General features: G+C 43.2%; 1 protein-coding gene across 4 annotated transcripts in view; it reads right to left on the minus strand.

The window, feature by feature from the left end:
* Positions 1 to 12574, minus strand: part of FAM168A (family with sequence similarity 168 member A) — an 812985-nt gene that overhangs the window by 314535 nt on the left and 485876 nt on the right. For 2 of the 4 annotated variants that reach the window (XM_069640117.1, XM_069640119.1), the window contains exon 4: positions 2861 to 2956. The exons of the other annotated variants lie outside the window; for them this stretch is intronic. In XM_069640117.1, the coding sequence (XP_069496218.1) occupies positions 2861 to 2956 (96 nt within the window). The remainder of the gene's footprint in view (positions 1 to 2860; positions 2957 to 12574) is intronic. 4 annotated transcript variants of the gene reach the window in all.

A 12574-nucleotide genomic window follows, 5' to 3' on the forward strand; every position in this document is an offset into this window, starting at 1 on the left:
GGCATTTGAGCAATTTGCGGGATCTGCTAAACTGGCAGCAGTTGTACAAAAATTCTGTATATAGCATGTACTGCTGTGTGGAAAAAATACAACTGTTCATTGATTGAAATACTCTTCAGAATGTTTTTGCACATGCAGCCCCACAAGAAACAAATAAGTTATCCTTGTTGAAATCCTGCATGCAGATCCAGGTGCACCATCCAACAAAAAGGCAGAAAATGTACCATTTCCACCCAGAGTAGTAGAAACCAGTTTTTTTTCTTCCAGCGTAGAAAGTAAAAGTGGTGGAAAAAAGAGCAGCGTTGACAGATATTTTGCAATCAAACACACAAATTATGAAAATAATGTTACCAAATAAAGCTGTCTACGATCCTAAAATGTAAGACAACTAAATGCTGCAATCTAAATGCTGTTACAGAGGCATTCTTCAAATCTACTAATTATTTGATGAAAAACTAATGTATATATGGTGCATTTGTGAAGGGTGCAATGACTCATGTGGCCGAGTCTGTTGTGAGAGATTTTAAAAACTGTCCTGAATTTATGTCTGCCATGTCAGGTGTGCAGTTAGGTGCAAACGTTATGGCAAGGAGGATATCTGCACTACCAGTCAACGCGATTGCCCATCGCTGCGAATCTGCATTTTTCAGACATGAACTTGAGTGCAGTTGCAGTTTTAAGCGACAATCGATTACTGAGCGCTGGTGGATAGCATGCAGTGCCCCTTCACACTGAATGCAGCGACTGGTTTCCTACATTCTGATATGCTTGACAATTTTTAGGAGACGCCTACTAAAGAAATAAAAAATATGGTGTTTTTGAAGCGAATATCATGGCAAATGCATGTGTTATTCCTTTTTATAAATCTTGGTGCAAATGCCTCATACTCAGACATCACACCAGTAGCTCCCGTCTACTGACCATTAACTACAAGTAGCTCTTGCTAATGGTGGGAAACCCCTGGTCTTAAGGTCAGCAGCAAGGTAGGAGTATACTTGCTAGGTAAATTGAATCACTGTAACCCCTTACACAGTGCTTGCCCCAGGACTTTTCAGTTTTCTCACCCAGGTATCTAGGGGGCAGTATGGAGTAAAGCCTACGAGATCTACAGGGGTTGCTCAGCAACTAAACAGGATGCTCCCTTTCTGGTTCAGGTCTAAACAGAAAGGTGTCGGGGATCGCTAATATATGAAGTATCAGGGACTTCTCCAGTGAGGATATTTGCCTCCCCCGGTTTTCCAAGCTCATCCGAGCCTCAGGGAAACGGCACCCAGCTGCTTCTTTGTCACATGCTTTCACAGGAATCTACCAGCTCACCATTTGTGATCCTGCCAGGAGGATAGCCCCTGCCACAATTCTTCCTCATCAGAGGTGGTGCCCTACTCACCCCTAAGGGACACAGTGGCCTTCCCCACCGGCAAGAAGTTCAATCGCTATCATGAGTATAACTTGTTCCAGCTCCTTGGATTTGTGTCAGCCTAAGCCACGGCACGTGGGCCAGCCTCCGCTGGTGACTCCGGTCCGCCAAGACTTTCTTCATCCGAACCTCAGGTCTGCGTGCTCCCACAGCAGAATACTGGAGTGGCATTGCTGATGGGCATGGAGGTGAGCCGTGGGGGACTGGATGAGACGCTGGATGGTGTGATCTCATCGGTCAGCAGCGCCAGAGCTGCCGTGGCGGTCTTTGTGCATTTGGTGGGGAAATGATTTGAACACGTTAGGGTGGCAGAGCCTTCGTGAGAGCTTCATGGTGAGCTGGCATAGGTTGCAAAGTTATTTCTTGAAGCGATCATGACATGGTCGTACATGATCACAGGGAAGACGTGTGGCTGGGGGCGGGGGTTCCCGGTGCGGCCCCTCAAGGTGTTGACAAGGACATTTCAAAGTTCAATTTCCGCACGCACACCCGGTTGCAGAGTTCATGGACTGGCATTCATGTATAGATCAATGTACAACACATATATCACAGGGGTGCAGTGCATGGACATGTTGATCAAGAAGATGGTGCCATTTTTTAAGGCTCATTTTTCCAGGAGCAGTGTGCAATTGTCATGTGGGTGGTAGGGAGTGGCCTTTCCCCGCCCCCCCTGCTTCAGCTAAAGAGATTCTGGCGCAACGTGGTGATATTTTGATACATTTGAACATCTCAAATGCTGGAGATACTGAGGAGGATCCATTTGTCCCCTACATGTGGGACGAGTCTCGGAGAAGTCTGGTCAAGTTGCCAGGGAAGTACTCATCCACTGCTCCTGAACCGGTAAGGTTCACAGGGACAGGGGGAACCTGTCTGGGGGATTGTTGGTCCACAAAGGGTCACCTTGTCCCCCTGGGTTCGCTCCCCGGCGTGGGGGCGTGCATGGCAGAATGCGCTCCTCACGCCAACATTTATTTTGACCAGATGTCCCGGGCCTGTAGGAAAAAGGTATTATTAGATGTGCAGGGTTATTGGATAAGACATTGTGGGTTCACAGCCAGGGGTGTTGCTAGGTCTGGAAAAGATCAGGGGCTAAGCTAATGTTGGGGCTGGCGGTATTCGGGGCTAGCTATAGCCTTCTGGTTGTAGCCCCTGAGGTTCTATCTGGGGCTACAACCAAAAGACCCGGGGCCATGGCCCCCTCAGCCCCCCCAGCAACGCCTCTGTTCACAGCGTACATGGGTTTCATAAGTGGAGATGTAATTTGTATATCATCACATTGGGTGGAATAAATGCGGCCGAACGTTCTCCGAGGAAGATATCATGTGTTACTCCCCTCGGGACCTGCCCCTTGAATTTCTCAAGGGCAAGGAAGGGCTAACTACAGACTGTGGCATAGTGCCCCCCACAAAAAGACAAATGTCCTAAGTTTTCATGTTCGCTTACCTGCCATTTGTGGCAGATACGATTCCTGTGTCCCTTCTTTTAATTTCTGTAGAGTCTCTAACCGCCCATTTTTTCCAATATGCCACAAGAACAGCTCTGAAAGTAAGAGGAAGAAAAAAGGAGAAAGATGTCAGCGCGGCCACGTTTAGCAGAGGCCCCCCCAAGGTACAAAGTTTCCCAGGCGACCAAAGTCAAGACGCCAATTCTGGCCCCGAAACCCCGATTATTTAATAGTTTCTGAAAAGTGCACGGGACATCACATTGTTAATAGCGCTATAACGCACTTAAGCACGTTGCAAAGGACTGAATGCCATCTACTATGCAACGATGAAATTCCGAGCTACCTTATTTAGACGTGAATCTCTGGCAAGAATTTCATTTAACCGGGCATTTTATATAACACCACAGCTAGGATTCCTACCGTATCTGAGCGTTGCATAACAGAAGATAGAAACCCCCTTGGCCCTCTTGCCCCCCCCCCCCCCCACACACACACACACACACACACGCCACCCCCGCAAGTGTTGAGTTATCAGCCTATTGTAGATGAAAGGCTGCTGGGATTTCAAACAGTAACTGCAGATCGCACACTAACAACCTCAACAGCAAGGGCTTTACTCGCTGAGCTACCATATCGTGCAAAATGGAGCCCGCATTAGTCGAGGTCAGTCGGGCATCAGAAGAATCAGGAGCTCAAGTAATCTGTTCAATTGATGCATCAAAGACTACATCTCCCAGAATGCATTTGTTAAAAGCATGATTGAAAACGTGGTGCCACCGTGACTACGGTTAGTTCACATATTTTGCAATAATGCCTGAACCTAGCACCTGAAGGTGTAACCATCACACTGTATCAATGAGTAAATAACTGGCAATTAAGATTAAACAAAACAGGCCAGTAGGAATATAGAAAATAGATCCGCAAAAGCATAGTGAACACCTTTAAAAAAACAGAAAATGTAACAAGAATTCCTGGAACAGCTTAACAAAACAAAGTTACAACTGTAGCGACATTCGCTAAGCAAATTTGTTCTTCAGGACTATGGCCCGCATCCTGATCGATTCTGGAATAAAACGTAAGCGGCTGGTCAGACTGAATGAAATGATTGTGTGTCTTTTGATCTATGCAAACTATGTGTTTTATGCCAGTTATTGTTAAACTCAGTCAATGTTTTTGAGAAAGGTTTTTTATAAACTAAACTAGCTGATATACCCGGTGTGGCCCGGCTTTCATTCACTAATAGGTACAAGAAACTGTGCAAAATGTGGTGCATATTGGTGAAACGGTGTGGAATTGTATAGAGAAGACACGCAAAGCCACAAACCCACACCGACATTTTCTCTTTTCCTGAAATCCGGGGGAAAGAGGTGAGAATTCTAGATGTCATGTAGCCAGTAATGTCCGCAAGGTCCTAGCAGGTGACTGTGCAAAATTTGGTACATGTTAGCGAAACGATGTGGAATTGTATAGGGAACATGCGCGAAGCCACAAACCCACAAATGTTCCCTTTTATATATAGATACAATAAAAAAATTAAACAAATTAAAAGTTAGAATTGATGAAAATAGAAAGACAGGAAACAAGCATTATGGAGGGTGGCTGTGATGCTGGAAATGCATCGGAGGGACAGGGCCTCTGTATCCTTGTCCTTTACTGCTTTTTATCGTGTGTTCTGTCGTGATTTCCACGCAGGAGTTCCTGTGGGACTCCTGGCGGTGCAGCTCTCTCTTTTGGTTTGGTGAACAGACCCATGGGATACCCTTATGGCACCCATGGGTGGGGGTACAACCCTGTGCCCCGAGTGTATGTTTTTGGGCAACTCTGTGTGGCCCACAGAGCAGGGTATGGGCTGGTGGCAGCTCCATGCTGAATTTGGCAGGTGCTCCGAGTATCCTCCATTTTGGGATACCCAGGCCCTTCCATTGGGATCAGTTGATTCCTGATAGGAAACAAGATGGCCCCCCGTGGCCTCTTGCTTTCTATTGCCTGTTTCCTTGTTTTCCCAAAGTCCTGGGAAGCCCCGACTCTGTCCCTTCCCCCTGACTAGCTGTTGGGTGGAAGTTCCATATATGGTGGTGTCCAGAAGCTGAAGAGTAACTGGAGTGAAACTGAAGCTTGACCTTGAAGCCCTGCTGGAAGAGAAGAATTGCTGCTGCTTTCCTTCACAATCTGAAAGCTGCTGTGTCTCCAAGGACTGACCCAGAGAGGACCTGGTAAGGCGCCCTCTTCCCAGGCTACGAGGGACATTCTGCACCAGCTGATCTTTGCCAAAGCTCCCTGGTAGACAGACCTACAACAGGCTTCCGACCGGAGACGAGGACTGCCGCGGAACCCCAAAAAGAAGCACCCGGACTGGTGTCCTTTACTGTCGACGGCCGCCGTCGCTGACTGGAGCCGCTGTGCTCACGTTTGCCTAAGAACTTCATTTGATCCAAGGACGCTCTCGTCTGCATCGCTGCCTGCTTTATCCCGCTGGAGAAGGCCCGACTGTCGCCGCACCGAGGAGCATCCGCCGGTGGGTTTCCCGCCACCTAAATACCACAGAGATGCCGACTGCTCGACGCCCTTGCTGGGCCACAGTTCTTCTTCATCTCTTTGCGGTCCAGAACTATCGTCACCGAGGTGCCCCGCACGCCTCTTCCTTGCAGGACGCCAACGCTCCGTCGTCGACGAGCACCGCTAGGAACGAAGCTGCCACTTCAATGCCGTAGTTCACCCTGTTCTCCGCCGGACGTTCGTATCGATTTCCCGTCGAAAGAACGCTACAATTCCAGGCACATTGGGGCTGTAGAACTATTGTAGAGGGAACTAAGACTCATAGAATAATATATGGACTGGGATTGTGATACATCTTTGCTTTACAGGTTGCCCAGGTGGGGGGATCTCCACACAGAACTGTGCCTATTTGGTAGAGGCCAGTATTCTGCCAATTGTTCAACCATCTTGCTTTCCTTCCTCTCTCTACTGCTGGTTTCCTCTTTATTTGATGTGTGTGCCATTCCGACAGTCTAGTTGATGCACTTTAATGAGATCTGATAATATTTGTGGTACCACTGTAGAACTGTACATATTTACCATTGTTGATTTTCTGACCACAAAGTGAGTTATTGTGATAGTGTACATAACCTTGAATATTAATTATATAAAGATTGTGTTTTAACCAATACATTGTGTGGACATTCCTTTGTGGGGGGTTGGGGACTACACTGTACTTAAGAACCAGCCTGCATCACCTCCTGAGAAGCTAGGCCTTGATTGCTCGACCACGATACCAATAGAGAATCTTGGCTGGGGTCCTCTGTGCCTCTCCTCTACCATATAGAGAGCAGAAGTACAGACACCCCCTCCAGTCTTTACAGTGGCGAGATGCCTTAATGCCGCCGGGATGCCACTTTTCCAATCCGTGACTTTACGAATATTTGGCATCTGGTGCTTAGGACAAATTTGTTCCATGCAAATTAACGAAAACAACAACTCACAGAATGCATTTCTTTGTGAAACAGAAGCAAAAAGTGGTTCCCTGGTGATCTGATGCCACTGGTATTAGCTGTAGTGTTCAATTTGATCATGAGTGGAACTAATCCTAGAGCAGGACAACATTTTGTGATCTGGGATCCTCCAAATTGTCTTATTTTCCCTGCTCAGCAGACCTCATAGGCTACGACAATACTTAACACTTGTTGCTAATTAACCAAGAGATTCGGCCCAGAGCCATTGATCACTCGCCAATGGTTAGTAAGGAGTGCAAACTTTCGGTCTTAACAAATATACTCAGCTACTCTGGTATTGGTGCCCGATTGGAGGAATCCGAAATGGCATGAACATTATAAACACCATAGAGTTTGGAGGGGCACCACCTTGAAATGAGAGTTAAAAGTTTCATTCATACCAAACACCTTGGAGTAAGCCTGAAAAAATCTTTGAAAACCTGGTAGACCAGCACGTCAAGTGCTTAATGCATCTACTCTACTCAAAAGAAACTAACTCGACCCATGAAGTTTCTGGCATAATCTATTTTGCATTGAAAAAACATGGTGGCTCAGGAAAAAACATTGCCAGCAATGTCAATGTGCCTTTTGAATAATCTTCACCTGCATCCGTTGTAACACAATTTCCTACACCCTCAGAAAGTACAGGATCCCGCAAGCGAAATACCTTTACGAGAGGCTAATAGGAAGGTTATACAGGGATTAACATTTAAGTTGCAGGTTACTAACCAGGTATAAAAAGTCACTTGCCCCCTCAATTATTCACATGCATAGAGCACAGCATGTGTTACTTGCCTAGAGTCAATTATCACTCTCCATTGGCTAGTGGCAGTGCACATTTTGAGCCCTGATGGAACAATACATTTTGACAAGCACAGAGTTTGCAATAACCAGACTGGTTCAGGTTACCGTTACAATAAATCTAAAAGTTCGAGTTTTACTTCGAATTAGGATAAATTATCCCACATATAATGGATCAGCAGAAGCCCCGCATTGGGTTTGAGACAGTGAATGGTCTTCGCATCCTGCATTATTTAGTGTTTTGTTTACTGCCAGAAAGAATATGGTTGGCTGCAAACTGATGCAGAATTATATTAATATGAGAAACGGTCAATTGTTTGTACCCTACAATGCTGCATCTCACGAATGATCTGTGTCTTGTACTAATGTGGTTTCTGAATCATGCAGAAGGGGCAACAGGACACTGCCTACTATTGGCTAAATATGCACTCATGAAAATTGATGAGCAGTGCACTCATGAATATAGGAGCTGCGAGTCAGCCGCCTCCAAGCTAAGTAGATTTAAAAGTCAACACTTTACGGACATATTTTGAGAATCAACATTCAGTAACTTATCTGGCCCCTCCACAGGGGTGGGCCTGGGTGCGTGGGGCCGGACATAGCAAGGAATACTTCAGACTCAGGGCTTCACCTCATCTGTCCCAAGTCCCAGCACCTCACTTCTGATCTGTCCAGTCAGGAAGATACAAAATAAAAACATATGTCTAAAGTCTAAGTCTATGTTCATTTTGCGTACCCCTGCTCCACGTTTCTAATATTCGGTCTATTGCAATGGAAGCTAGCGCGCCCAGCCTCCTTGCTGCTGCAACCGTTGGAGCCCAGCAATCAAGAGTGTCGCTCTCTCCATCACTTAGGATCTGGCAGGTGCCACCAAGACTCCAGTCAGCACCGATGTCCAGCAAGCCTTCTCCCTTTCTGGATGTACCACGCCTCACCGCCCTGGTCCCATCCTGAGCTTTGGCCTCTCTCAGTTCTGTGACCCCCCCCACCAGCAGAAGGCCATTATAGAATACTGTTCCGGTCAATAAATTCATTTTCCAAACCCCTCACATTGCTTTTCCTCCACAACACCAGAGCTTGGGCTTTCAAGGCTGCCACACTCTTAGGTACAAGTTCTGAATTCCATAAATACATAAATGGATATAGGATAATTTTTCTGATTTATTATTAATGAGATAACAATACACATTTACAAAATCTAATCCTGCGTAGGCTTGGACTGCAAAGCCAAAAATGTAATCCAGTAAATTGCAATGTGGACATTAAGGGGTATTTGTAGATACTTATTAGTATAATGTAAGATCTTTATTTTACCACACCAATTGTAGGCCACATGGATAGTTGTGTGTGCTAAATACTTAAAAGGTCTCAGTGACCGCTCTGCTGAAATCTCTACTTAAAGGAATCAGAAGGAGGCCAACCCCCAGGCAGGCAGATGCCTTGGTTCTCACTACACTTCAGCAGACTGTGCAATTAGTGCATACAAACAGTTCAGAAGGGACACTCAACCACATGGTCAAGTATCAAAAAAGGTACCAGACCCTCTTAACAAGTGCTCTATTATGCTAGTGGATTGTGTGAGGACTGTAGAGGTCACATTATTAAAGAGATGTCTTCAACAGCATTCGCGAGGTTGGATTATTTTCCTGTTTCGTTTGAGAGTTGATGAGAATAAGATTCTGGATGACGCCTGCTGCCTGAACTCTGCTCCATCACTCAAGCTATGTTAACTCTGATGGGCAGCACATTACAGAAGAATGACGTACATTTCTGAATTATATCATAAATTAAGGGTTTTGCAATATGTGAAGGCAATACAAAATGAAGATCATACCAGATTGCCAAGCACTATAGTCCAATTCATCAAAAGGACCGTAAGTGCTTCTCATTTTATGCTTTAAAACACAAAAATTCATCCACAAAAAGAATTGCACGTTGCCATTAAGAACATCAGAGACGAAATACATTATGATTTGGATACAAAAAGTCCAGTTGGTCACAATGTGGATGAAGTGATTTCAACCTTCTAAGCATAAGTGTATTTTATGTAAGATGTGTGATCCAGAAGCGTCATTTACTCTTCATGAATATCAGCTAAATGCATGGGACAATTATTATTTTTTTTGTTGTTCTACATGCGCACATTGAAGAGCTTTATACCATCTCAGGATAAGGGTATTTTCATAAGATGCATGATCCAGAAGTTTATTTATTGTTATTCAAGAATCTCGGCTATATGCTTGTAACAATTTTTTTGTTAATTCCACAAAAACAATACTCATTTACCTTATTATAATTAAAATATATTTTGAAATGTTGCGGGTTAGTTTTGTTGATATAGGGTTTTGGTGGAGTACATCACATGTTATATGCATCTTTATTTTAATTTACAGCCAATCTACATAATGTAGGGATATTATGAACTTAGTCAAGTAGAATTTATGGAAACGAAAATTGGCAATGGCTCCAATGTCAGTTTTTGAATAATGTATTTGGAGGAGAACTGTAATTTTCATGATACATGCACTTTTAATTACTGAATGCAGTGCCATTAGTACCATATTAATTTTAACTACATCGCTGCATTTTGAGAATGTAAATGTAATGAAGAATTATAAAATTGAGATTTTGTGATATATTGCAGAGTTAATTTATTCTCCTCCTGTTTATATGAACAATTATTTTCGGATTGATTCATGTGTATTGGATTGAGAGGCATATTTTTTGCCACTTCACATGAATTTTTAATTTCTTTATATATTTATACACATGGGTCAAAAGGTCCTTGTTGATTCATTAGGTTAAATGAGAAATATATGATAGGATTGAAGTTTTCAGATCGAATGGGGATTTTTTCCTACTTAGGATCTGTATTTTTAGTTTATTTAAATAATATCTTACATCTATGTGCCGAAAGGATTGCTGTGAGATACTTTACTCTCTACAGCAAGTGTGATCGAGAAAGGACTTTGAGGTGTAACTGTGTTGCCATTTAAACTGAACCCACAACCTTGTGTGTTGATGGTACACCTGTTTGCAAGCTTTCAGAGGAGGGCGAAGCACCTCATTTTTTTTTACCACGCTTGAATAAAATATTGTATTTTTTCAAAAAAGTGCTGCTGACCATTGTTTTGTTGGATTCCTGGATGCGGATGCTTTTAGAACGTGGAGGTGACATTTGGCTTCATTGTTGAGAACATCTATATATACACCCAATATATGTATAGACACACCTTACATTTGTAGAAACATACTGTACAGATAACCATCAAGTGCAGAGGAAATGGGAAAGAATAGAAATATCAGGAAGGGGCATTTTTTTAAAGCAGGGCTTTTTAAAATCTCCTAGCCCACCCCCCCCCCCACGTTGGTGGGGAGATTTTATGAAAGGAGAGTACCATTTACATGGGACTCGCCCTCCATAAAATCTTCTTGCTGCCGAGTATGGGGATGTTTGAAACTTATTATGACATTTACTGCAAACAAACTGTTTGCAGTAACTGGCAAATTAAGGTTTCACTGTGTATGGCAGGCCTTTGGGTGGCAGCATTTCACCAAATATGAAGTTTGCTTATTTTGACAGGCACCTTTTTACAGAAAGCCCAGGTAAATATTTCGTTACCATCTTTTCTCTTAGGTCAGATATGTAAACTAAAGAACTCGCCCTGCAGGTCTGGTGGGATTTTTAACAATTTTCAAAGCACTGCAAAAACCCAAAGTACCAATAATACTACAGATTCTTTGCATGAATTCAACTTTTTAAAAACACTAGGATATGTTTGCAGTTATCAAAACAGGATACCTGGCCCACAGCTCGGAAGTCAATAGTCTTCAAGTCAGCCAAATGCAGCAGTCATTTCTTGGTGCCCAATGCTTTGTCAATTGTACACAAAGCATTGTTAAGTGACTTCAATTCAGCACTCCAACTAAGTCAATGCCTAGTCTGGTACGCCCAAAGGAAGCCCTTATTTATATATTTTTATGACAAGTTATAATCTGGATGATAAACCCTTATATAACACCCCTCTCTTTGAATCCCCCTGACCTCACTGAGCCAAGAAGTAGGTTTGTTTTGCAATTTAAAAGATTTATTGAAAATTAAACAATATATATATATATATATATCACACTTTTATAATAAATTAATATTGGATAGCACACTTAGGAGTACGTTACTCTTGGACACTGATTTAATTACTTAGGAATTGGTATAGAAAGGGTAAAGTAGCAGAGAATACCTTTATGGTTTCAAGGAAAAACAATGATGGAAAAGAATGCAACACAGGAATAACCTTGATTTGATTTCAACAAAAGACAATGTAAGCACTTTTCCCCTTTTGGCAATTCACCCCCCCCCCCCTTATGCAATATAAAAAGAATGAAAGGAGAGCACACAGTTCTCAAGAATACAATCAAATGTAGTTCAAAGTTCCAGTTCCCCCCAGCGAGCTTAGAGGAAAACAGGTATGATTTTAAAGCAGGCAAATCCTTTTAAATGTGGTGGCAATGAAGTAAAATATGCTTAAAATGATTTTTAATTCCCTATAGGAGATTCAGGGTAGGCGATAGATATTTATAATTAGTTCAAGTCACACTGGCAATGCTCAATGAGGGATTAGCAGGTTGAAAACGAATTTTAGCAGTTCAAGCAAAAGACGGCTGTGTTTGACAGGAGCTAATTTTTCAATTTGCGGCAATTTTTCCGAATGCGTCATTCCTAGCACCTACGATTCCAGAGATACGGACGATTTTATGAAGGTAATTATTCAGAAATGAAATAATGATTCAAAATGGCAAAATTACACTTTTACAGGTTCAAAATCGGAGAAGGGACACACGATTCTATGATGCAGTTCTGATAGGTTAAAATAGTTTGAATTAGATTATCTTAAACTAAGAGATTGGTTTTGCACAGTTTTGGCTGAGTACTCGCACTATAAATTTGAAATAGGCCGTCAAGGTCTGATCAGGTTTGGACTGGACTCCTGGCGGGTGGTTCTGAAGTCACAGCTCTCTGGGTCAGCTCTGCTCTGCACTTCACAGCAGTCTGGTCTCTGGTTCTGCTGGTCTGGATCAAGTGGATTCTGGATATTGTCTGGTCCGGCAAAATGTATCGGAAGAAAGTGGAAAGTGAATGTCTCGCCTGTCCAAGCAGTCTCTTTATGCGTTTTGAAAGTGGGTGCATGCGTGGGCATAACTAAGCCTGCCCCTTACAACTTATCATTGGCCAAGCTCTCCTCTCTCACTTGATTGGGGGAAGGAAATGGAGTGTCATCGTGATGAGGTAGTTTATGGGTCAGAGGATCCACCCCTGGTCAATTTGCACACAAATCTTTTCTTGATCCAAATGCATATTTATCTACGCACAATGTTTCTAATATATGTCCAGTTAACATATTTTCTGTAGCACCAAACCATCCGATC

The sequence above is a fragment of the Ambystoma mexicanum genome, chromosome 7q, assembly GCF_040938575.1.
Source record: "Ambystoma mexicanum isolate Mex_15411 chromosome 7q, UKY_AmexF1_1, whole genome shotgun sequence".
Lineage (NCBI taxonomy): Eukaryota > Metazoa > Chordata > Amphibia > Caudata > Ambystomatidae > Ambystoma > Ambystoma mexicanum.